General features: G+C 37.9%; 1 protein-coding gene across 1 annotated transcript in view; it reads left to right on the top strand.

Annotated features, from left to right (window-relative positions):
* LOC126281340 (46 kDa FK506-binding nuclear protein) overlaps positions 1-9510 on the top strand; it is a 48507-nt gene extending 38997 nt beyond the window's left edge. The window contains exons 5-9 of the mRNA XM_049980225.1: positions 367-507; positions 2264-2430; positions 2753-2950; positions 7091-7269; positions 9118-9510. Of these exons, the coding sequence (XP_049836182.1) occupies positions 367-507; positions 2264-2430; positions 2753-2950; positions 7091-7269; positions 9118-9199 (767 nt within the window). The 3' untranslated portion in view covers positions 9200-9510. The remainder of the gene's footprint in view (positions 1-366; positions 508-2263; positions 2431-2752; positions 2951-7090; positions 7270-9117) is intronic.
* The last annotated feature ends 17565 nt before the right edge of the window (positions 9511-27075 follow it).

A 27075-nucleotide genomic window follows, 5' to 3' on the forward strand; every position in this document is an offset into this window, starting at 1 on the left:
CCTCTGTTGTAAAAATGTGTACTTTGGTTTAATGAAATAAAGTACACTAGATCCTGTATGTTTTCAAAATAAATAAAATAAATTACAGGCACTCAATTTGGCACTTCTGCTAATCTGGCACCAATGTGTGCCAGGAATGGCCGAATCAGTGAGAGTCTAGTGTATATGAAATTGAAGTGTGATACGTATGCTGGAAGGAATGAATAGTATGTCTAATTTCTCTTATAGAGGAAAAATATTGTCAGTGACAGGTGATTGCATATTGTCTCTACTCAGAACTTTGGTCTCAATTAGCTTGTATTTTGCTTTATATGAAGGCCGTTTTGAGTGTTTTGCATTGATAAGCAGTAGATTGTCTTGTTTTAGATGAAGACGATGGTGATGACGATGATGACAGTGATCTTGAGAGCTTAGGAGACAGTGATGAGGAAATGGAAGTAGAAAGTGGTGAAGAGGATGAAGATGATGACGATGATGGGGAAGAGGAAGAAGATGAATCAGACGAAGGTAAGTCAGGTTGCTCATAAAGTGTGGGCTGTCACAGCCTTGGTGATTATGAGCATTAGACTGTGGTGTAGGGGTGTTTCCATTCCTAACTTCCAGTGATGTCTCCAGTCATGGTAGACAATGCATTAGGCAGAAAAATATACCTTGGGCTACGGCCCAATGACCATAAAGCAAAAATCATCAAACCCAGGTTGTTGTTAATAAAACAAACTGTGAACTTAACATTTGTCATAAGTAGTGAATGCTGGAATGTGGCAAGTATCTTACTTTTTCAGTACGATCACAAATTTGTGTCACATAAGAATAGTAAATTTATATTACATTGTATTAAAAATTCAGCTCTAGACAGTCAATCTTTAAAATACGAGGGTGATTCAAAAAGTATCAGCAAACTACTTTTTGTGAAGCATATATACTGCAAATGTGGACAAGGTGTCATTTTTCAACATAACTACCCCCCTTTTTGATACACTTCTCATACCATTGCACCGACATTCCTGTTCCATTCGAATAAGTTTTTTAGTTGTGCCCAATGCAATGAGTGCACCACTTTTTTAACCTTATCATAAGTTTACAATTGTTGTCCTCTGAGGGTGTCCTTCAGAAGTCCAAACAGGTAGTAACCTGAAGAAGCGAGATAAGGGCTGAATGGAGAATGCAATGCAGCCTGAAGTCTGTCTCCAAATGACAGTTACAGCCATGGTGTGAGGGCATGCATTGTTGTGAAGGGTAAGAGCACCTCTAGTGTGATGGTTCCATATTGCTAGCTTCAGCTCATTCTGCAACATGGTGCTGTACTTGGTATTGTTCACTTTTTTGCCCCTTTGCCAATAGTGACCCAAAACCAGCCTGTTCATATCCCAGAAGAGGGTGAAAAGGACCTTTCTGGCAGAGGGCTGGAGATGTCGCCATTTTGAAGGCACTCTTTAGCTTCCTGGTTCATAGTGATGGACCCGGGTTTCATCTCTTGTGACAATATGGGTCAGAAAGTTGTATCCTTCAGCATTATATTGTGCAAGAAATCATGTGGCAGCATGAACATGTCATCTTTCGTTCACCAGCAAGCATCCTATGCATGCATTGGGCACACAAAAACAGTACTTCAGAACCTCACTAATAACAATAAGAGCGGATCTGCCATTGGTACTCAGTTCCCAAGCTAAAACTTCTAAAGAAATTTGCCAGTTCTCATGAATAATGGTGTCAATATATCCCACGTTCTCATCAGTAAAGGCTGTGCTGTGACAACCAAAGCTTTGGTCATCTGTGACTGAAGTACGTCCACTCTTAAAAGCATTTACCCATACTTACACTCTTCTCTCACTAATGCAATTATCTCCACATCTTTCCAACATCCTTGTACGGATTTGTCAAGATTTTGCACCATCTGACCTCAAAAATCATATTGCTGCCTTGTTGTTCTACGGTGCACACAGCTATGAATGCAGCCACTTTGTTTCAACTGCGTTTCCCAATCACCTTGTCATACCATCTGTTGGTGGCATGTGCCAGAACCTTCTCAAAACATGCAGCTTCACTTCCCAGTAGTTTCAAATGCCTGACATGTTAACTGCATTCAGTATTGATAGTTTGCTGCTAATTTCTTAATTGGCCTCTTATAAGAATTGATACAGTGATTTTGTGAGATAATAAATTAATACAGTCACCAATACAGTTTTTTATAACATTTCAGCCTTTATCATAATAGTGTTCATGTTTGAAGCTTCACGAATTTGACTAAAATTGTCTTTTTTAGTTGAAGAAGAAACTCCTCAGAAACAGCAGCTTCAAGGAAAGAACAAAGAGAAACAGCAGAGTGCGCAAAAACAGAATAAACAAGTGAATACTCCAAATGAAATGAAAAAGAAAAAGGGTAAAGGTCCTGATGCTGTAACTCCCAACACTCCAATAGTTCAGGCAAATGTGAGTGTTTGTGCTGGTTAAGTTTTTAATAATTGTAGTGTGGTTTTTTTGTGCTGTAAAAAAAATTTTGATGTGTTCCATAAGAGGCAAGGCAAAAATGTGAAAATTGACTGAAATAGGTTCGCCAATTTGTTTGTCGTAGGAGTGAAATATGTAGGATTCAAATTTTTTATTTGCTTCAATTGTTCAAAATAAATATTAGACAGGTTAAAGAGCAACTTGCTATTTAGCATTAGCATTTATATTTATTGTTGAGGGAACATTTAAAATAAACAAATATTATAGTTCGTGTAATACTAACAGGCATATGACTTTTTAACAGGGTACTCCAGAAACACAATCAGCAAAGAAAAATAAGAAGAAAGGTGGCGAAACTCCTGGAGACAAAAGTGGGCAAACTCCAAAGCAAGCTCAAACTGGTTCACCTGCTCATACACCACAGAAGAAAATCCTGGAAGGTGGAGTTGCTGTAGAAGATACCGTAATTGGCTCTGGTCAAATTGCGAAGCCCGGAAGATTTGTATGTTGACATTTCAATTATGTTTTTATATTTTTCTTGAGGGGTATATCACAGAACTATTTTCTCAATAGTGAATGTGTATGGAATTGCAAATACAGAATAAGAAAATGGAGGAAAGACCATTAATTCGGCATTAAGTGGATACCATCCACATTGTTTATTTTCAGAAGGAATTGAGTCCTGTATGCGGTCATCTTTGTGACTTATTTAGTGGTGTTTCTTTTGCAGCTTTGCATGAGAATGAGTGATGTTATGTGGAACAGATTTTACCATCTTTTAAGTGAATAAGAAAGACAATAATTTTTATGTAACTGCTGAGCAATATAATTTTCTGTTAAATGAACTGAAAAATGCAAAAATCATTTCCTATAAAAAAAATCTGTTCACTATGGACATTTGAAATGATATATGTTCTCAACAGTGGAAGCGGAGAGAAACTCTTAGCACCTATGTCTGCTGGAAAAGAAGAAATTTGTTATTACGTTTGTTTTGATGAACTGTTTGACATAGTACATGAAACCCACATTGTTATGAAAAGGGGCATTGTAGTGGAATCTATCATACATAATGAAATGAATTCACGATGCCAAATATCGACAGGGAAGCAAACCCAGACAGTAAGTCAAAGTTCATACTTGCATACCAAGATCATTTGATAAAATTTATCCTCCACACACAAACTTCGAAAAGGGCTAATGTAGTAGCATATCATCTTTTGGACATTTTTACCATCTTTGGTGCCCCAAGTATCCTTCATTATGAATATTAATTTTTGTTAACATTAATATTCTGAGTTTTGTAACAGCCATTCAATGTTTATGTGGGTTGTTGAGTGATACAAAGATAATCCATGGGAATCAGAAGCAGTCGGTCTCAGGGGTCAATCGAAAGAGCAAGTAGAGATATTGAAAATATGTTATCAACTTGGAAACAAATTAAACTTCAAAATGCTCTGAAGGGCTGAGGTTTGTGCAAGCAATGAAAAATAGGGCTTATAATGAAGGGATTACATGTTCACCATATGAGTCATGTTTGGGGTTCCATTGAAAATTGGCATTGTGACCTCAGTTGTTCCACATGATTTAATAAAAAATGTAAACACTGAAGAAGACTTGAAAACAATGCTAAAACGCCATTTCCACTTACTCGCAGGAATTTGAAAATGACAACCAAGGAATTGATGCCAGTGAATCAAGCACTGTAACAGAAGGAACGTAGGTAGAAGGTGCAGCTGATCAGGTGAGGGAGCACCAGAGATATCGGATTTGATGACAATTAACAATGAGACACTGGCACAATCTGATGGTTGTGAAGAGGTGCTGATCACTTCCAACAGTGGTAATAAACGGTTCAGAGAAGCTGGTAAAGGAGGTCTTCAATTGCAGGCAAAGAAAATGAAAGCAGCCTGATGTAACAAAATTCCAAAACCTTCAGTTGGACTGAATGTGGGAATTAAAGTAGTGGATGTAGACAAGGCAAAAACAGATTCAAAGTCTATAATTGCAATGGTGATAAATATTCTGGACGATGCATTTTATCATCTCGGTACCAAAGCTGGTAAACTGAAGTACGCTAAGAACCAATTTACATTGTGCAAGGAAAATTTTATCAACGTCGAAGAAGTAGCAAGAGAAGAAATTAGTCTACCAGAAGTGGTTGCCAAACAATCTTTCATTGGAGGACAAGTTTTAAAAAAGTGCAATTGCTTAAAAAGTGTTAAACTATAAATGCTTTTGTAAATTGCCTTCCATATTATGTAATTTGATATGCCACAGTAGTCAGCCTTGTTGTAACAAAATTAACATTCAAAAGGTAAAATTTTTACTAAAATTTTCCCTAATATGGATTATTGCTCATTATCACATTGGAATGCAATAATGTTTAAATATCTAAATTTACAATAAATACCAGTTATTTCAATGAATTGCTAAGCTGATTTCTTAATGAATATTTTTTTTACCAGTTGGTATGGGTACATCTTAAGATTTATCAACGTCTTTTTGTAAAAGTTCAAAATCTATGCCTATACTAATAAATTTCGGACTTTTACCACACTGTGATGGTAAGTCTTAGGTTTCACCAGTTAATTTTAGTATTTACTAATCACCTTACTTTTACAGTAACTTACACACCCCCACGGCAGTGAAAGTGTTCAAAAACAGAATTAATGACTTGACTTCAGAATTTTTTGATAGGAGGGACACGGCATGTTTTCTTGGAGTTTTGTTGTCAGATGTAGAAGTAACTGCTCGTGTATCCAAGGGAAATGTATTGGTATCCTTGCTGTTGGTGTTGTATATTAATGGCCTTGCTGACAATAATAATAATAATGTCTTAAGACTTTTTGTGGATGATGCAGTTATCTATAATGAAGTACTGTCTGAAATAAGCTACATAAATATTCAGCCGGACCTTGATAAGATTTTAAAGTAGTGCAAAGATTGGCAATGTGCTTTAAGTGTTGAGAAAACAAATTTGATATTCTATGATTGTAATATCAGAGTCACAGTTGTAATTGGCCAACTCTTCACAAGTAGTTGGGTGTGACATTTGTAGGGATATGAAATGGTAATAGTCTGTTGTGGTAAAGCAGGTGGTAGACTTTGGTTAATTGGTAGAATAGTGGGGAATACCAATCAGTCTAAAAAGGAGATTGTTTACAAATCACTTGTGACTCGTTCTAAAATATTGCTCAAGCATGTGGGACCCATACCAGATAGGACTAATAGGCAATATTGAATATGAACAGAGAAGGCCAGCACAAGTGGTCACAGGTTTGTCTGGCCCATGAGAGATTTACAGAGATGCTGAAGAAATTGAAGTGTTAGATTGATGAACACAGATGTAAAGTATCCCAAGAAAGCCTTCTTGTCAAGTTTAAAGAATGAGCTATAAATGAGGACTCTGTGGATATCCTACAACCACCACCACCATTTATCATTCATGTAGGGAGTGTGAGAAGATAAGCTTAATTACAGCCTGCCCAGAGGCACTTCAAAATCATTCTCCCTTTGCTTCATATGTGAATGGAGTGGGAAGAAGCCCTAATAACTGGTACAATGGGATACGCCATCTGCCATGCACTTAACAGTGGTTTGTAGAGCATAAACATACATATAGATTACTGGCCTCTGTCTGTCAGAATGAACTTGTTTCTCATATGTTTAGCCAGTCTACTGACTGAAAGGTCCATATATAATCTTATGTGAAGCTCACCTTGAGGGTTGTTTCACTTTGTGATCAGTGTAATAAGCTTTCTCATTTCATGAAGTTAATCATTTGGATATGATTTGCTGTAATATAGACAACCAATTCTATCACTTAATGCACATTTAGCCCACCGGCTTTATTCAAAAATAATTTCTTGCGCTGTATTAGCCAGAACTAATCATTTAGGCTGAAACACATTGAAGTGTATCTTTTGTGTTGAGGTAGACAGGTGGTACTTAAACCCATTGTTTGGAGAATTTTAGTCTGAAAAGTTTGGATGTACTGTAGTTAAAATGGATTGATGATGATCCTATTAAAAGTAGAAATGTTCACTCCTTGAGAGGGTATTAAAATCCTGAAGAAATAAAACTGATTGTGGTGCATCCTTCACTGGCTATCTTCATGGCTGGTGTAACTTGTCTTTCTGTTGTGTGAAAGTGTCCCTTACTAGGTCTGCTGCAGCAGGTGGAACACACAATGTCTGTCTGTATGCCACAGGCACAGACAGCTCAAAGATGCTTGTCTGTGCTACTTTAAAGGCCTGAATTCTGCATTACACCAGTTGAAGACCACACACATTCTTTAAATTTGCGTACGTGACATGAATGTTAGTAAAGTTTCATAATAAAAGATGTGTTGATAAATTACACAAATATAATTGACATGAGAACTATGTAATTTTTTATGTGGATGTTGTGCAGTTGACACATGGACACACTTTGGATGGATATGAAATCATTGAATCCCTTCTTTCCAAGCAGACTGGGATCATTTTCCAAATGGCTTTATGGCTGTCAGATAGAACCTGTTGCTGTGTCCAGGGCTGTCTCTAGTTTTAAATTTACCATTAACACAAATTTAGGATTAGGTAATGATGGTTTTACAAAGTTCTTGTTCTGTACTTCTGAAAATGAATATTTTGTGTTACAGGTTACTGTGTATTACACAGGTCGTTTGAAGCAAAATAACAAGAAGTTTGATGAAACTGTACAAGGGCCTGGATTCAAATTTAGGTTAGGGAAAGGTGAAGTAATAAAAGGATGGGACATTGGAGTTACAGGAATGAAAGTTGGAGGAAAGAGGAAACTTATTATTCCCCCTCATATGGCGTATGTACTTTTATTAGCTACTTACAGTATTTTTTATATAAGCTAATTCATATTTTTAAATAAAAGCTGACATTTTTCTTTGATTTGGTTAAGTAAATTAATTTATTGCTTTGTTTTTTTATTTTAAGGAAGCTATTGTCTTGACATTTGTGTTCGAAATGACTGATCTGAGAAATTTTAGCAGTACATTGAGAGAGAACATTCAACAAATAAATACTGGTATTAATAACGAAAATAATCCGTTTTTGACAATATAATGTAATTGGCTAGATAAAAATCTATACTCACCAGATGGCAGCAGGAATGTTGGTTCCTTTCTCATTAAATGCCAACTTTGGCAAATTTTGTTGTAGATATGAAATGCTTGCTTTGTAAGTTGTTGCCATTGCTCTGCTTTGTGTGTTACTCGTTCACTAAGCAGTTGAGCTACACTCCCTTGCCCCAGAAGCAGTCTTGGTATGCCTCTTGTTGGATGGCAGGAAGTGCCATCTGTGAAACTTTTATATAGAGTATCATTGCAAATCTTCATCCTTTCAAGAGTCTTTTAAACTTTGAAAATTAAAGTCTGTAGTGGTGAGGTCAGGAGGCAGCACAAAGATTCCATTTTTTGTGCAGTCGTCGCACACCAACTTGCATGAATGTGAGGGCGTGTTATCGTGATGCAAGAGTCATGAATTATCTTGCCACATTTCAGCCTGTTTCCTTCTGACTTGATCCAAAGGAGCTTTTTTGGTCTTGGAGAACATTTTCCAACCCATTGTGAAGCTTGAACGTTGGTTTCAGCATCACCACCAGTTATGATTCTCTTAAAGAGCACCTCGTTCTCCTTTGTGTGATCGAAAAGCTCTTCACGGATTTTGGGGCAAAGGTTTTTCTAGGATTGACTCATGAGCCATGGAACGAACTTCACAGCAACATGATGTATTCAAAGATGTGTAAAGAATTCATGACATGATGGAACAGAAATGTTACATCCATCTGCAATTTCTTTTAGTCTGTCTTCAATTGGCACACACAATTTCCTTGACATTCCTGATGTGACTGTCATTGGTAAATGTCGAAGGGCATCCTGAACGAGGGTCATCTTTAACTTCTGCCTGCCATTTTTAAACTGTGTGGACCATTTGTAACACACAGTTCAGCTTAAGCACTCGTCTCTATAGGCTTCCTGCATAATTTAATGTGCGTCCATGAAGGTTTTCTAGAGTTTCATGCAAAATTTAATGCAGACGCATTGCTCTTCTAACACCGCCATCTCAAAATTCACAAACTGTGTGACACAATGTTCAATTCAATACAGCACTGAATAATAAGACATATGACAATGAAACTTCCGCAGGCATGCGCATGGATGCCAACTGCATTTTGCTCCAACATACTTTTGGTGCAAAATTACACAAGTTGCGGAATTTTTTAAACAGACCTCGTAATTTGCTTTGTAGCTCGACAAATGAAGAGACTTGACGAGGCAGTGCAAATGTATGTGAGCTCTGGTTATATTGTGAGTGCCTCTTCATTAGATCACTTACGTGGTGACCTGGTAAGAAGTTGAAACCAATGTTTGTGCCACTTGTGTGGCCTGAGACAAGTGTAAAACAATTACTGTGTAAGGTGGTCATTGTGTTGCCATAAGGCTGTTTGTAGAACAAAGTCTGAAGTTGTTAGACCACCTTGTGTTTGGTTATATGCTGAGAAAGCTGCAGTATGATCCATCTTGAAGCATCTTTTATGGTTTGGAACTCAAATTACTTATACTCATGTTTTCTCTTTGCAAATAAAGGGAACTTACTTTAATAAGTACTAATGGCATAAATTCAAATTAATAAAACTGCTGGATTTTTTTTTCAGGTATGGTGCCAAAGGTTCACCGCCAGTTATTCCACCGAACAGTGCTTTAATATTTGAAGTGGAATTAAGAAATGTAAATTAACCTTACTGTGGTGACTGCCAGTGGGACATTGTAACTGCAAAAGACAGTTCTTGGATTTTAAAGTAATGATGCTGGGTTTTAGTTCACCTTGAATGCTTCATTATAATTGGCTCATTGACTTGACTTTCTGCCACTGGGAAACCTGTGTATCAGTACAGTTTTGTATATGATATTTGGTTGAACATATTCCAGTAGTATCGTGTATGGCTCAAATGAGAGTTGTGGTGCAAGATTTGTCGTGCATGTGAAGGTGCTGTGTTGTAAATATTTTGTCATGATCATTGAACACAGAATAAATTTTTTTAATAAAATTTGTGCAATTTGTATCATTTTGACACGCACTACCCTGTCACAATTTCCATAGCAACCTACAGTATACTTATTGACACCAAAAAATTATGATATGAATAACTGCCAACCCCCTTGTAAACAATACAGATTTTGTAAAGTAAGAGTCTGGAGTATGTGGTTTGTCAGTAAAGTTTTAGAATTCTTTGAAAATGTAGTTTCAAAGAAAGTCTGGAAGCCCATATTTGCTATTTGGCCTGCAATAAAAACATTCCATATTTAGTAAAGATTTCTTCAGTAAATCATACTTCTTTGTCATGTGCTTATGTAAATTTTATTTTGTTTGATAGTGAGAATTACTCTGCAACAAGTAGCCTTTTGTCTCTCATGAAGTTCTATGGAACATCAAAGGTTTTATGGACTGACTGCAGAGGAATGTTGACCCTTTTGCTGCTACTGATGTGCTATCTGCATTGCGTGCCAAGAGCAGCTTTTGTTATGGCTGTACAGGTCACCAAATGCTGGTGCCTACACTGAGAAATGGCATTCTGGCAGATATGAAATGCATATAATCTGATTTTTCAAAAACAGTTACATGAAAAAAAATTATTTGTATATATTTTACGGGCTATCTTCACTCAATAAAGGATTGAATTTCTCTGTTATATACAGTAGTTACTGTGCTGCATCAAATTGAGTAAAATGTGAAATTTTGCACAAATAAAAACACATTGCATATACTTTGCATATGGTTGAATTTAGCTTATACAGTAGTGTTGAAAAGTAGATAAGATATCAAAATTTTATTTTACATTGAGATCCGAACAATATTTTGTTCTAGAGTTAATTAGGTTTTACATCCAATGGACAGTCATGTGCACCTTGGCCATTCACGACCTTGCCCATCACGAACCGTGGTCATACAATAGTCTTCTCGCAAATGATTCAAGATATCGAAAGGAGGGTTTTTGTAAATATGATCATGGAAAAAAATTAGAGTTCATTGGTTAAATTCTTTTTTGAGCTAAGGTTTGTAATAAGGAGATTAATAAAAGTTTTTGTAAAAATCTGAACAGTTTTCCTAATTTTTGGGGACTCTGTCTGAAATAAATTGAACAAGTGATGATGGCAGTTTTGCCACCTAATATATGACAAACTTTTCTGAGTTCTGTGTTGCCTGTGGTCACTTGGCAGTGTGTATTTGTTTTGATTTTTGATCTATGATGAGTAGTCACAATGATTAGCAGCTGCAGAGTGACACAGGGAGAAATTTTAAATGTGATGAAAGGAGAAATAGCCAAGAAACAAAGATCTAGAAATGGGAATCTTAGGTGAAATTGAAAAAGTAAATAAGAAAAACCTCTGTGCCAGCCAAAGCCACAAAGTCTCTGCATAAGTTAATTTTGGGAGCAGTTCCAAATGACAGAAGAAGTGAGAAACACTTAAAATTTTCTGGTTTTGCTTTTCAATTGCTATCTGGTGCACTAAGAAGTCATTCATTGAAGCATCGTTTTAAGAATTGGAGTAAGGCACAACCTGCAATATATTGTGTATAGATGGTGGAATAAAAAATGAAGAGACTACAGACATTTGTTGTTGTTTATCAAACATCAACAAACTTGCAGCAAAAATTAATGATGAGATACAAAGTGAAGAGAATTGTGATGATGCTACTGATGAGGAGGAGGATCCATCGAAATTGATAGTCACAAGAGTTTACTCGATAGGAATACACAAAAAAAATTCTGATTTAGAAACGGGCGATAAAAGTGAAATGTTGTTCTCACTAAATTAACAAGATCAATGAAAATTTTGTGATGTTGAAGTGCTCTTCAGTCATTTAGTGGCAGTGACAGATATCCATTTAAAAAGTGGATCATAACTACAAGGAAACACCGTTTTTAATGGGTTGCAGCCAGTTGCAAATGCTTGTTTTTGTAACAACAAAAGAAATACATGGTTTGGTTATGCTTTTATTATGGATGTGAGAGGCCTTAAATTATGGGCTGTACCAAAGAAAGCTTTGTAAGAATAATTTGACACGAAAGCAAGTGCTGCAGAGATTAGTGTTTTTCTTGTGAGTTTAGGGCTTTATGTAGACGCCGGCTCACTCCTTATAGTTGAAGCTAAGTCGGAACACTTCATGAGAGTTGTCATGTGATGTAATATCTTACTTTTTCTTACAGCATAGTTATTTTCTTGTTGTAGAGGTTTTAACCAGTGCCTCTGAAATCGCATCATTAGCCAAGGAAAGGCTTGACTACTTTACATTCCACAGCTGGTACTGGAGCAAAAGAAGAAAACTTCTACTCATGAAAAGGCATATTCACTACTTTCCTTCTACAAACATACATTTCTTTGAATGGGTGTACAGATCATTAGACTCGTGAATTAGAGTAGAACACAACTTTTCATACAAGACACATCTCAAAGGAACATGTCACACAAGATTACAATATATTTTGTCATAAAGCCTTGTCTTTTTTCATTCCTGAAAAGTGTGGTTGCTCCTTGACGGTCATGCCAAAATGTAAAAGGCCCTGTCCACAGCAGGTAAAGCCTTTGTCATCACACCCCTTTATTGTCTGCACATGCAAAAACAAACACCTGCATATAGTATATGTCCTGAGACTTATCCGTTCTTGTTATACACAGAGTATGAAATGTCATTTGCGTAAATGGCTTGTAACAATTGAAGATCCACCAATTGTCTCGTCAAAAGAAGAAACAGAAGTCTCTTCAAGAATATTTTTTCATAATGAAGGAAATAGCCAGCTGTTCTGATTTGACAACTCACTATTTCATCATTGACTGACAGGATAGAAAAAGACTAAGGTACAAAACTTGTGCTTTACGGTGCAGGAATTGTGAAAGAGTTTAAAGAAAAATGAGACATTGTATAAAATCTGTGAAGGCATTGTTGAAAAGAAAATGAAAGTTCTAGCAATGGAAATTTAAACTTCAGTAAGGAAGAGGCTAAAGACTTGAGTAACAGAAATACTGAAAGCACAGCTTAGGCAGTCTCAGTTGGGGTCTCATATCTAATGATTGCAACCACAAGAGCAAGGGAAAGAGATGCTTAAAATGCAACAAGTTTGGCCATACCTTATCGATGCGCGAAGGAGAATAATAATTAAAAGGTGACAACGAATGCAAACACTGTTCAGAGTATTAGCACTTGTAAACTTATAGTACAAAAAAGTATCTGAGAAGTGAAGGTGCTAATTGACTGTGCCAGTCAATTTATTACAACACCAGGTCTTTGAGAAATGGATGCTCAGTTTGCGAAAAACAGATGTAGTCTGACAGGATTTGGAAAAAAACTTGATATCTCCATGATGGTATTTTACAGGCTTTGTTCATACTGAGAATGTGAAAATAGACACACATTTTTGTGGTTTCTAGAGACACTATGAATTTAGAAATGTTTGTAGGTAACAACTTTCTAGATCAAACTGAAGCTTCAATAAACAAGGGTGGAGTTACTATTAGAAAGCCAAAAGCAGAAGCTCATCTTATATGTATCCAAATAGCAGACAAACCAGAAGGTCTGTTTGTGATGAAACAAAGGAATACATCAAAGATTTTGTGGCTGACTACACTCCAACAGAGACAAGTCCAATGATGTCAGGATGAAGATTATTGTGTGATAATTGATATACAGTAGACACAGAAGATTGTTACCAGGGGAGAGACAGAAATGGTTGACAACAAAGTCCAGAAGTGGTATGATCAACAAATAATAGAACAAATTTCATCTGAATGTGCTAACCCAGTTGGAGTTGTAAAAAAAGAAAAAGGAATCTTTTAGTTAAACTACAAGACAGTAGACTTCAAGAATGGTTTTTTTTTCCAGATTGATGTTGAAGAGAAGCCAAAAATATACCTTATTTGTGACACTCAGAGCAGTTTAAATTCAGGAAAGTTTATTTTGGAAACACATTTACTTACATGGACATAATACTAACAAAGATTGATGATGAGACACTTCAGTGACTTTGTTTAGTGTTAAAAACTACAGTAGAATAGAACTTGGAAATTAATTATGCAAAATACCACTTCTTGAAGAGAACAGTTGAGTTTCTTAGGTATGTCTTCTGAGAAGACAATAGCTGTTCAAAACTTTCCAGAACTGAAATGTATTGCATCAGTTATTGCTGTTTCTGTTTAGTAAGTTGTTAATATTGTTTGCATTAATATAAAAGTCAGAAGGGAGAGAGGAAAGTTATAATGATGTGATGTGATGTCAAAAATCAGTGAAACCTGTGTTATAAGCCTGTCTTCCACACGGTGAGGTACGACTGTGAGCACTCCGTCTTCAGGCCACGAGTGGCCTACCGGGACCATCCGACCGCCGCATCGTCCTCAGAGGAGGATGTGGATAGGAGGGCGTGGGGTCAGCACACCGCTCTCCCGGTCGTTATGACGATATTCTTGACCGGAGCCGCTACTAATCAGTCAAGTAGCTCCTCAATTGGTATCACGAGGCTGAGTGCACCCCGAGAAACGGCAACAGCGCATGGTGTCCTGGAGGGTCACCCATCCAGGTGCCGATAGCGCTTAACATCGGTGATCTCACGGGAACCGGTGTATCCACTGCGGCAAGGTCATTGCCTGAGGTCGACTGTGGGAAGATGATTATAATAAAGAGACACTTATAAATCAGCATTCGACTTCAGTATCGTGCAAAAGAATTAAGACATGTTCGTTTACTGGAACAAGCTGTAAACACTTATGGTTGCAACATCGGCGGCCAGTCCATTGATTCACTGTTTTAGGACGGACCCGTAATGAGTATGATCAGTTAGATGAGGACAAGGAGTAAATTAAGAAATACAAATGAATTGAAAAATTTATTATTGTAATTCAGATAATCTAAATAAACTGTGTAACAACCTTTTTTCATCCATTTACTAAGACAGCTACAATGGAAGAGAGTACATGACAGTAATGAGGCACACTAGCATTTACCGTAAAAAGAAACTCCGGATGAAAATAAATTTCAGAACATATTTCTCAGATTGGGATGCTGCGATGGTAATAATAAATTGTGGGATTACACAACTCCTATGATGGCATTGACACAATTTTTCACCATGAATTTGATAATGCCGTTCAACAAGGCACAACACTGCATCTATTCATTCCTTTTGTTCCTGAACTCGCATAACACTTAGTACATTTTATCACAAAAACAGACCAACAAATATGCTGATTTAATTTACATAGTAGGAATTGTTCATACACATAGGACAACATTTTCTTTGTTTTGAAATAGTTTTTCATTACTGTATTTAAGTATGTTGGATGACAGGAGGTGACAGAGGTTGGCACACAGTTCCACTTAGTGAATGGGATCCAGGAGATGAGTTACTGTTCTTGGATGTCACTTCTCAACGAAGACATCATTTAGATAGTTGTCAAACCTTCCCCATAGGCTGGGATTATGAAAAGTTTGTATGACAGAATTGTTGATGCTTTTGCACAGTTCTCAATGTTTGAGAGTGCAAAGGGTACAAAATTTATATTTCTAAACAACATGAAAATAGATACAAACACATTTATGTATATTTTGATAAATCTTATGCTATTTTAAGAGATTCTGTAATTTCCTACGAGATCTCCACAGTTTTATTCAAGGTTGTTATTTACATCTTTTGAGTTTTCATAATGTTACCACATAGGCAAAAGTCTTATCTCGACAATCAACTATTCCGTACAGAGACTCCCTCCTGTATTCAAGACACCAACCATTTCCTAGGTCGTATGAAATTGATGTCAGTCCCACTCCCACTGCACGTCTCCTTGTCACCATTGATACCACCCCTTCTATACCAATATTCCCCATGCAAACAGTCTGACTGCTGCTAAAACATTACCTCAATCACTGCCCACCTGACTCCAAACCTACCACGTCCTCCTTGCTCACCTTAATCAACTTTATACTTATGAACAACTACTTTACCTTTGTGTGGCAGACATACAAATAGATCTGGGGTTTGGACTTGAGAAACAGAATGGCAAGTTCCTATACCAAACTTTTCATGAGTCACTTGGAGGAGCTCTCCTGGGATTCATTAGCCTTCACGTCTGTTTGATTTAGATACATTGATGACGTCTTTGCCATATAGAGTCATGGTGAGGTTGACCTGTTAAAATTTTTGGAATATCTAAATTCCTAATACCTAAATTTTAACATGGTGTTATTCATAATGCCATGCCACTTTCCATGGTGTTGACCTCATCCTCACAGAGGGTCAACTACACACTTCTGTCCACATTAAACATACTGACAAGCAACAGTATTTACATTTTGACAGTTGCCGTCTTTTCTACGTCAGATGTTCCGTCCCATATACCCATGGCATTCGAGGCAAATGTATTTGTCCAGATCAGACAGTTTACACCAATTCACCACTATTCTAACTTCATTCTTAGCTGGACACAATTACCCTACCAGCCTAGTTCAAAAGCAGATTTCCTGGACCATAATGTCCAATCGTTGTACTGGTGATGCTTCCAAAAGACAACTTAGGAAGACACTGTGTCGCTCAATACTATCCTAGTCTTGAATGTATTAAAGAGCTACTTTGATACAGCTATGACTTCCCAAAATTGTGCCCCGAAAGGTCCATTCTGGCTGACATTTTGCGTGCTGGACTTAAATAGCTTTTTATCACCTCTCCCCCCGCCCAACCCCCAATCTCAACAATATCCCGGTCAGACCCTACACTCCTTCTGCACCCATTTCCCTGACTCCTACCCCTTCAGCAGTCCTCGTTGTAAGATTCGCTCTATGCACCCTTCTATCACGACCTATACCAGCCCTGTAACTGGTGAAACATATACTGTCAAAGACCACCTGTGACATGACATGTCGTGTGTCAGCTGTTATGTAAACACTCTTCAGCCTTTTACATTCATCAGTTTTGATGAATGGGCATAGGCAGAGTGTATATACTGGAAAAACAAAATGTCATGTTGCAGAGCATGCTATACAATATGGGTCATGACCTCGATGCCTGTTTCATCACATTTGCTTTCTTGATTCCTCACCCTCACACCAGTTTCTCAAAACTATGCAGGTGGGAACTGGCATTACATTACAGTATGCCCTTGGTTCTGACATTAATTTATGATAATTTCTTTGGTCTCAATTTTTCCTTTCAGTAACAATTCCTTCCTTCCCTCTCCTTTAGTTTTCTACATATTTTATTTTCTGACCTGTCTATTTTTCCTCTCCACTCCCTCCACCTGTGTGCAACTTTCCATAACTCTACCCATTTCTTAAACCTTACCAGTACTTTTCCTTCATTCCTTTTCCTTCCCCTTCAGCTCTTCTGCCAGAAAAAGGAGCCACTCACTGGCTCTGAAAGCTTGCATATTCCTGTAACCTTTGTGTGCGTTTTCCCCTGCTGCCGCTTAGTAGATTTTTAATCCAACCAATTATATTTTCAAACACTGATTACTATCATTGAACGAGTGGGAAGCATAGATTGGTACTTACCAAATAGAATAAATGTTGAGCCACAGACAGGCACAATGAAAAAGAGTGCTAAAATATGGCACTGAGCAGGACTGCAGCTGTCTGACGTGAGCAGAAATCTGCTGGGGTGGGTGGTGAGGATAAGGAGGTGTAGGAACAGCAGGTTAGGGATGGGGGAAGATGCAGTGCTGCCTGTGGGAGCATGTAAGGATATTGTGTGGACAGGGTAGGGCTGCTACATGCACTGTCAGGAGGCTGTGCTGGTGGAGGGAGAGGAGAGAAGTAGAGAAGAGGAAAAGACTAGTAGGACAGTTGACAGGGTAGAAAGTGTGTGTAGTGGTGGAGACAGACCAGGGAAGGTGGTAGGTGGAGGACAGAGATTAGGGAATGTTGAGGACAGGTGATTACAGGAACGAAGGCTATGTTAATAGGGAGAGTACCCACCCGCACAATTCAGAAAACCTGGTGTTGGTAAGGAAGAATCCAGATAGTGCAGGCTGTGAAGTAGCACATTGTATTGGGTAGCAAGTTCAACAACTGGGTGGTCCAGTTGTTTCTTGGCCAAAGTTTGGTGGTGTGAATTCATAGAGACAGACATCTTATTAGTTGTCACACCCATGTAGAAAGATCACAGTGGTTGCAGCTTAGTTTGTAGATCACATGGCTGACTCTGCATGTAGCCCTGCCTTGATGGGGTAGGTGATGCCTCTGACAGGACTGAAATAGGTGGTTGTTGCATCTAGGTCTGTTGCTGAGAGATGAATCATGTGGCAAGAGATGGACAAGAATGTTGCATAGCATCGTTGGATGGCAGAATACCACTGGGAGGGGTGGGGAGAATATTCCTCATTTTAGGGTGCGATGAGAGGTAGTTGATTCACTGGCAGAGAGAGTGATTCAGTTGCTCTAGTCTTGTGTTGTATTGGGTCACAAGAGGAGTGCTCCTTTGTGGCCAGACAGTGAATATGGGGGAGGTGGTACCTCACCGGAGATAAAAGGCATGGGAGACGTATTTCTGGACTGAATTTGGAGGGTATTTCAGTCTGTGAAGATCTCGGAGGGAACACTGGGATATTTGCTCATCACTATAGATCTGAGGACCATTGGTCGCCAGCCTGTATGGAAGTGACTTCTTGGTATGGAATGGGTGGCAGCCGTTGATGTGGAGGTAGTGTTGGTGGTCAGTAGGTTTGGTGTGGTCGGAAGTACTAATACTTGAGGTGGAGGTCAACATCGAGGAAGGTGGCTAGTTGGGTCGAGGTTGTAGTTTGTAATAGAGAACAGGAAGGAGGTTGTAAGTTTGGTGTAAGTCAATCACTGGAAAAGATAGCATTCAATAGCAGCAAGGCCTCACGCATTAGGAATGTTAGTGTAGAGATAAGTGGATTCACAGTAATGATTAGGACATCACATGAAGGTGTTGGTCTGTGAGAGCAGGCAGGGTTATAAGCTTGGGAACAGTTTAGGTGGTGGATTGTGGTTCTTTCTGCAGATGTAAGGTGGGTTCCCATGTTGATAGATGTAAAGCAAAGATAGATGTTAGGAAATTCTGGAAAGTTAACGGGGTGATTAGGTGGAATTGGGGGTGGATCGCAGTTGGATGGAAGAGTGAACTGAGTCAGGCAGGATTCAGTATTGCTTTTGGATTTAGTCTGATTTGATAGGCTTGGTGTCGAAAAAGTGTTACCACAGTAATGATCAGGAGAAGCAGAGAAAGTCACCATGAGTAACTGCATCCTCACCTACTTTTACTTCTCCTTTGAAAGCATCACCTACTAAAACAAATCCTCCATGCAGCAGTATGAGAAATATGAAATTTAAAAATTCAGCTTTCCTTTTGTTGTCATCTACTGTGTTACTGAGCTAGTTGACAAGTGGCTGAACAGAAATCTTAAGACTCGCTTAGTGATTGTATGTAGATTCAGAATTTTTTGGCTTCTCAGTAAGTTCTTTTGCTAACATATGATGGTAGAAGTTGTATGCTTCATGCATCAGTCTCTTATAGATGCAGAAATTTCTACTAACTTTAGCTTGTCAACAAGACCTTCTTTGAACAGAGTGTACTACAATCTGTGTTTTCTTTAGCTTGTCAAATTTCCACCTTCTTTGAACAGAGTATACTACAATCTGTGTTTTCTCAGCATTTTCTGAATTTTGTTATTAAACAACAGAGGGTTTGTTTCCGTTCTTAATCAATTAATGTGACACATATATCTCTGTATCCATCATACTGGAACTAAATGATGTCGATCCATTGCCTCAGTAAGGGGAAAACACATGCTTATCTGCTCCTTCTAGCATAAAAACTCCACTAGCCTTCTTCGTGGATTGCCCCCAACTAATACTGTATGCTCAGGGAACTTCCAGGCTACATACTTCCTTTGAATGATTCTACAACTGTTTGTGGAATTGAGTAGCCGGTAACATCATCTTATGATTAACTTGAGTTCACATAGTCCTGTTACTTGCAAAGAGAAATTTCAGACAGACTCAGTTTTGACTGCTATTGACATAATGTTGTTGATTGCAATGAACACTTGCCCTCCTATGGTGTCTAACTGCTCTTTTTGATATGTGTTCCATGCCTCATTAAATATTTCAGAACTTTCTGCTTCAAGTTGGTTGCAAGTATGCTTTAGCAGTTAAAATTGTGACATTCAAAGTGTCTTTGCTTTGTACGTGATCAGATTTTACTCTGCATATCAATTGGCAATTGTTCATCATAGGATCTCAAACAGTTGCCTAGCCTTAGAAAGCTCAAAGTGCATTTCTAATGTAATACCAAGTTAGAAATAAAAAAGGAATCCACAACCTCCCAAGGTGTGAAATGTTGTAGAAATTATAATGTCTGTGGTATTTTCTGTCTGAAAAAGTATTTTATATGTCTAGCTCACTTCTTTTGTATCACTTGTCTCTTGGCACCTTATCTGTCTGCACAGACAGTAGAAGATGATGCTACTGTACAATTTAGATTCATACATGTGATCTAAAACTGAAGGCAGCTTTTTCTAACCTTGTTTTTGAATGTATTTTACGGAATTGTGACAGTGAAGTTATCTGGTTGCGTACAACAGGTCTAGAAGATTTTTTACTGGCCACCTGATTCTGCTGTGATGGTTTTCAAGTCATTGGCAGAAAGTCTACATTCAGTAGTGCACAAATACCTGGATTGTGCAGTAATAGTTGTAGGTAACTTTAACCTACTGAGTATAGGCTGGGTTGTCTGTGGATTTACTGCAGTGGGTACAGACACAAAGTCTTGCAAGGCTCTTTTGAACATGTTTTCCGAAAACTGTCTTGCGTAACTAGTTTGAAATCCCACACACAATGGAAATAGTTAGGCCTTGTAGTTACTAACAGGCCTAATGTAACTTCCTGGCAGATTAAAACTGTGTGCCGGACCGAGACTCGAACTCGGGACCTTTGCCTTTCGCAGGCAAGTGCTCTACCATCAGAGCTACCCAAGCACGACTCACGCCCCATCCTGACAGCTTTACTTCCACCAGTATCTTATCTCCTACTTTCCAAACTTCACAGAAGCTCTCCTGCGAACCTTGCAGAATTAGCACTACTGAAAGAAAGGATATTGTGGAGACATGGCTTAGCCCCAGCCTGGGGGATGTTTCCAGAATGAGATTTTCACTCTGCAGCGGAGTGTGTGCTGAGATGAAACTTCCTGGCAGATTAAAACTGTGTGCAGGACCGAGACTTGAACTCGGGACCTTTGCCTTTCACGGGCAAGTGCTCTACTTCAGTGTGTCACACAGAATTTCATTATTCATCTGAGAAACGTCATCGCCAATGATGGCAGCATATCGAAAATGTCATAACTAAATCCAAATATCTATAATGATTCTTACATGTGTAATAAAGTGTGTGCATGCCATAGTTTTTAATTAATTTACGTTTTTTTCCCCTCTTTTTTTCCCCCTTTCAGATAGTTCATAACTGTCACCTTTTAAGTGAGCAGCCAACTGATACAATTACACCATTGTTACAAAATTTTAAAGCAGTGGAGAATTAACACTGCAATTGTAAAAGCAATCAGCAACACAACAAAAAATATTATAAGAATTACAAAAACAATCAAATGATTTGTGAAAACAATCCAATGATTTAGTGAAACTGACAGTCAAGTTTAACACTTTGTCAGTGCAGACGATGTTACACAGTTAAAGAAGGCTTATTGTGGTCTCCTGGAAACAATGCAGACTTTGTCCAAGGCTATGTTCCCAGTAGCACTGATCGGCCAATGGCCTGGTCACAGTGTGCCCGATCTCCTTTGTCAGTTTCTCATGGGGTCAAGGTATAAAGTAGCTTAAATTTTAACATTGAAGGGTGGGAAGGATACTACAGCGCCTCTGTGCTTGGAGACGAGTGCTGCAATGCAGTGTTTGCCATTAAAAAGATGCCAAATGTATGTAAGTGAGCTACATCTGTCTTGAAAAGAACTTTGTGAATACTGTATGCCCTGTCTCCAGTTACTGGAATTACCACATGAGTTTTATGAATATATGAGATGAAGGGGAAAATGCCATTCCACAAAAGTTAAAAACACTTCAACTTTGTGGTATCACTTTCCTTCTCCCATCGCCAATACATGTTGTATTTGATGTTTTACATATTTATACCAGTTTCAGTACAAAATAATAATAATGGCATGTCACGAGGGCCCCTCGTCGGGTAGACCACTCGCCTGGTGCAAGTCTTTCGATTTGACGCCACTTCGGTGACTTGCACGTCAATGAGGATGAAATGATGATGACTAGGACGACACAACACCCAGTCCCTGAGTGGGGAAAATCTCCGACCCAGCCAGGAATCGAACCCGGGCCCTTAGGATTGACAGTCCGTCGCACTGACCACTCAGCTACGGGGGGCGGACACCAGTTTCAGTGATACAGTATTATGAAAAGGGTAGAATGCTATTGACCATATAGTGGAGATGCTGAGTCACAGACAGGGCACAGCAAAAAACACTAAACAAGTAAGATTTCAGCCAATAGGCCTTCTTCTGAATTAGACAACATACACACACACATTCACTCAATCACAACTCTCACACATATGACAGCTGTCTCTGGCTGCTGATGTGAGAGTTTGGCCCTGGCAGCCTGAGCCAGTGGTCATGTATGTGAAAGATGCGTTTGCATCTGCAACTCAGTATCTCTACTATATGGTGAGTAGTAATCTATCTATTTCATAATATTGTGACTATTCCATTCTGGATTTTCCACTATTTAGTTTTGATGATACTCTGCATTAAGGATCTCTCTCAAACACATTATTCTGTGTATGACTTATTATGCTACAGTGGTAAGATGTGCGACTTCCATACATAAAGGTTTTGCTAATAAGGTATATGCTAGGATAAAAATTTGTATGTCAGTATATTCAGATAACCAGATTCTAGTACTGGAAAGTTCAATGTCCTTTAAACACTTGTTCAGCAGATTTGAGAAAGAAAGCAACACAGTTTCTGGTGACAATATTATTTCAGACTGAGTGTAACTGTTAGAAAAGGAAATCAACTATATTACAGTGTCTCTTGGTGCACTTGCATGAAGCATAGCTCCAAAATTTGGTACCGAAAAAGTTTAATATTTCGCAGTGTTTGGGGTGCAAGAGTGAAAGCATTAGCTTTTAAATTAGCCTTTAAGACATTGTAAATAGCATCCGACATATCACACAAGAACTTTCAAATTGTATACTTTTCAGAACGTGGTATAGGCCCAAATATTAGAGAGATATAATCGCCAGTTCTAGTTTTACTTGAGCCAGAACGCATCTTTAATGTGAGTGTCAGATTTTTTAAAAGAGCTTGAATGACACCTCCAGAAGTAGTCAAAATTAGCTCTCATTATTCAAAAGTGTTTCACAGCTGTGTCTTTGGCTTTATGTACTCAAGAGGATTACAACCACTCTGTTTTGCTGAATTTATGTGAAACTATGCTTACATCAGTTAACGTTCAATGATTGTCATTCACCATGTGTGTGAAGAACAGGCATAAAATTTAGAATAAGATACTCTGAACACCTAAAGTGCTAAAAGTGTAAACTCATACACCACATTTGCAAACCACTTCATGTAACAAAATCAGCACCCTACTGACATAAAAGTCAGCAAGCAGTAATACTGATGTCCACCCACCACAATCCAAAAAAGATTCACTACAATAACTTTCAGCATGAGATTTGCCATCCATCCCACTGGCACAAATTATTTTTTGAGGTTATAATTTACCAAAATACGTAAAACTTCCAATAAAGATTCTGTCTACTTATGATTTCCAATCAATCTGTGATTTCAGCCAGCCCATAGTTTCCGAACTATATCTCAAGTATGATATTTTTCATCCTGAGAATGCCACAAACTCCTTCTTTGTCTACATTTATCAGTTTCTCACAGTCCACCAAAGAAAACAAACTCATTTGAATTTCACCGATTGTTGTCCAAAATCTGTCCATACAAGTGAGGAGATCGGCTATATCATAACCATGCATGTAATGCCGTAGTGATTTGAAAAGATTACCGTACCTATGTCTCTGTGGCCTGAGGAACGAAAACAGTTAAAAGCAACTATACTAAAGTTAGAAAGCTAACTGTTCCACCCCGCTCGATGAAATAATCAGGGTTCATATATTAGCAGAGAACATTTCCATATTTGATGAGACACATTTTATTTCTGTTCATTTATACTCATTCAGTCATATTTTTGTTAGGATTATTACTAGATTATGGGACAAATGCCCATGTTCATATCACCTAACAAGAGAAAAGCTCATAAGAGCAAATGGCAAATATAACTGCTTAAGGAAAAACGTACCCAAAATGGTACACTACAGGAAAACGTTCCACGAATAGTGAATGCGGATACAGACAGACACGCAACTCACACACAATTAACAGTCGTTACGTGTGTGCGTTTACGTAGGTGAGGTTCATAGAAACATTCATGACTCATTTACCCTCATACATGAATAAACACAGTATCTATGTATATAATTATATTGATAATTTCTGTAACATACATGGCAAACATAAAAAATTTATGTTTACTGAGATAGGACTGACAGTAACTTGTATTGAGTAAATGACCTTTTCAGAATTATTAAATTTCTTATCATAAAAACATTCTCCCCTTTTTGGGATTTATACTTCATGAATACTATAGTGTAACTACTGGCATGTAACCTTACAGACTAGTACATATAAATTCGTGAGATTACTTATAATAACATTCTGACTATAGCTTCTATTTACATTTTGCAATTGTGCATATGTGCTGGACATATTATTTTCTATATATAGGCAAAAAAATGGGTTCCTACTGCAAATATTTCTTAATGACTCTGTGACAATACAGTCCTTTTAGGTTCCCTGTACTCATATGTTCTACAAAATAACATTCGTCATGTGGAATTGGGATTATTTTAAATGATCATTCGTATAGTAATTGCCATTTTCTATTCTTCCTTCTGATTAGCGATACCTTGGGATGCGTTCTTAGCAATATCAATTAATGGACACAGTATTGCTGTTTGTTAGTAAGTTTTTTTTTTTTTTTTTATCAAATTTTGCCTTGTGGAGTTCTGCTTGACGATTTATATTCTGTAATGCCATATGCAGTTTCTCCTGATGTGGTATTTTTTCTTCTTGGATCTTCGGTGTGGGATTAGCCCATTCATTTACTTCATTCTTCAGTTCGTTCATGAGTTCACACGGTGTAAAACCAGTTGTTGTGTGCGGTAAATTATTGCAGGTTTCCATCAAACTGTTTAGGTATTCTACCCACGTAAGTTTGGATGAACCGTTTTAGGTCTCTAAAAGTTCCCTAGACCAGAGTACTGCTGGGAGAAAACTGTGAAATCAAGATATGTTTAATGTTATGTTCTTTCATAAGGTCCATCCACGTCTCTCCAGTAAAATATGTAGCATTATCAGTTATTATAGTAAATGGGCATCCAACAAACTTGATATAATCATTTGTTAAGCTTTTCCTAATATTGCTAGCAGTTGATGTTTGATGTGGGTACATTTTTTATATTTAGTAAACAAATCATACACTGCTAGGATATATTTCAACCCCTCTCTAGCAGTTGGTAGGGGTCCTGCAATGTCGATAGCTGCGATCTGTCGCCGACATCATGCAATAATGGGATATAATTCAGTGTCACTGCATACATACATTGCTTGGTTTCTCTTTCTTGCATATCTTGCATGTTCTTATAAGTTCTTGTATTTTCCTTTTTAAATTCAGATAGTAAGAATACTGATTAATCTTCATTGTGCATTTGATAATGCTGAAATACTCCCACGCACGATGTGTTAACCAAATTAGGTCTTCAAGCTGGTCTGACAGAATAAACACTCGCCAGTTACTGTTGGGAGTGTCTGATTTGTAAAAGAATATCGTTGCGTCACTGAAAATACTGGTGGAAAGCACTGTCACTTTGCTGACGCAAGATGTCTTTGATGTTCTTCTACATCGAATCATTTTCTTGGCATTGCTTCAGTTTTTTTTCCACAACGCTAGATATTTTTTTCTATTAGTTTTATCTTTTACCAACAATATCTTATATTCTGTAGAGTTTTCAGCTAAGATTGCAAACTCTGATAAGCCTTGCGGTAGCCTGGATAATGTGTCGGCAACTACATTATCAGGTCCATCATCATGCCTGATTTCGAAGTCATATTCTTGTAGAGTTAGAGTCCACTGAGCTAAACGTCCATGCAGTAACTCACAAGTTAGCACAAAACTCAAAGCCTGATGACCACACAGGACGTTAACATGCTTCCCACATACATAGCACCTGAATTTTTTAAAAGCAAATACTACATTAGGTGCCTCAAGTTCGGTCACTGTGTAGGGGCGTTCACATTTGGTTAGTATTCTACTGGCAAATCCGATCATTTTGACTTCCAGTTTATTGTTTATCTGTTCAGTTTGAAACAGGCATTCCATAAATTGAGGCATCTGATGCAATGAAGAAATCCTTTGACATATTCGGCTGATGGAGAATCGGTGCATTAATGGGTTCCTCCTTGATATTGTCAAAGTCTTCCCTGCACTGTGATGTCCAGTACCATTGTGCATTTTTCTTTAACAGGCTCAGCAACACTTCGCTGTTAAGCTGCTGTGTCGTCAGAAATCTTCGCAAACAGGATGCTAACCCGATGAAACTTTTGAGTTGTTTTTTCGTCCATAGGTACGGAAAATTCGTAATTGCTTCCATTTTGCTTGGATCTGGTCTTATCCCTTGAGGCGACATTATGTGACCCAAGAATTATATTTCTCGTCGAATAAACCGGATATATATATATATATATATATATATATATATATATATATATATATATATATATATATATATAATTTTTTTATATATATATTTACAGTTAGCCCTTTTGCTAGAAACTTACGTAGCACATTCTGTATTAATTCAAGGTGTTCTTCCTAGGTATCTGTAGCTAGCAAAAGGTCAACCGCCTATGCTGTGACCCAATCTAATAGCTGGGGCCCTAGCACGTTATCTAAGGCTGCTATGAACATACCAGCACTAATATTCAAGTCCAGGGAAGAATACAGAATTGGTAGCTTTGGCCTGCAAACAAAAACACAGTATATTGCCTAGATTCCTTAGATAATAGGCTTTGCCAAAATGAAGAACGCAAATCAAGTGAAGTTAGATATTTTTTACCACAAAATTTCTGAATTTGCTCGACGAGGTTTTCAGGTCTCGTTCGCATTGGCACAATAATTTTGTTGATGCATACTTTTATCTGCTTTGGTTATGGTCAGCATAGTGCTACTATATGATGAATTTCATGTTTCAATAATTCCTCAGTCCAGCATTTTTCGGATTTCCTTCATTACTTCATTTTTCTTTGTCCAGGGTGCCGAGTATGAAGCTCTACAATAGGTTTTGTGGGGATAGACCTTCATATCATAAACATAATCTTTTATGATACCTGGCTGATAAATAAATACTTCATGGTATATGGATAACAATTTTATTAATTGTCCATCCTGCGAAGCGTCAGTGCAAAATGCGTCTTTCACCTTCTCCTCTATTGTTGCACCAATGTCACTCACGATAT

The sequence above is a fragment of the Schistocerca gregaria genome, chromosome 7 (genome assembly GCF_023897955.1).
Source record: "Schistocerca gregaria isolate iqSchGreg1 chromosome 7, iqSchGreg1.2, whole genome shotgun sequence".
In the NCBI taxonomy this organism is placed as follows: Eukaryota; Metazoa; Arthropoda; class Insecta; order Orthoptera; family Acrididae; genus Schistocerca; species Schistocerca gregaria.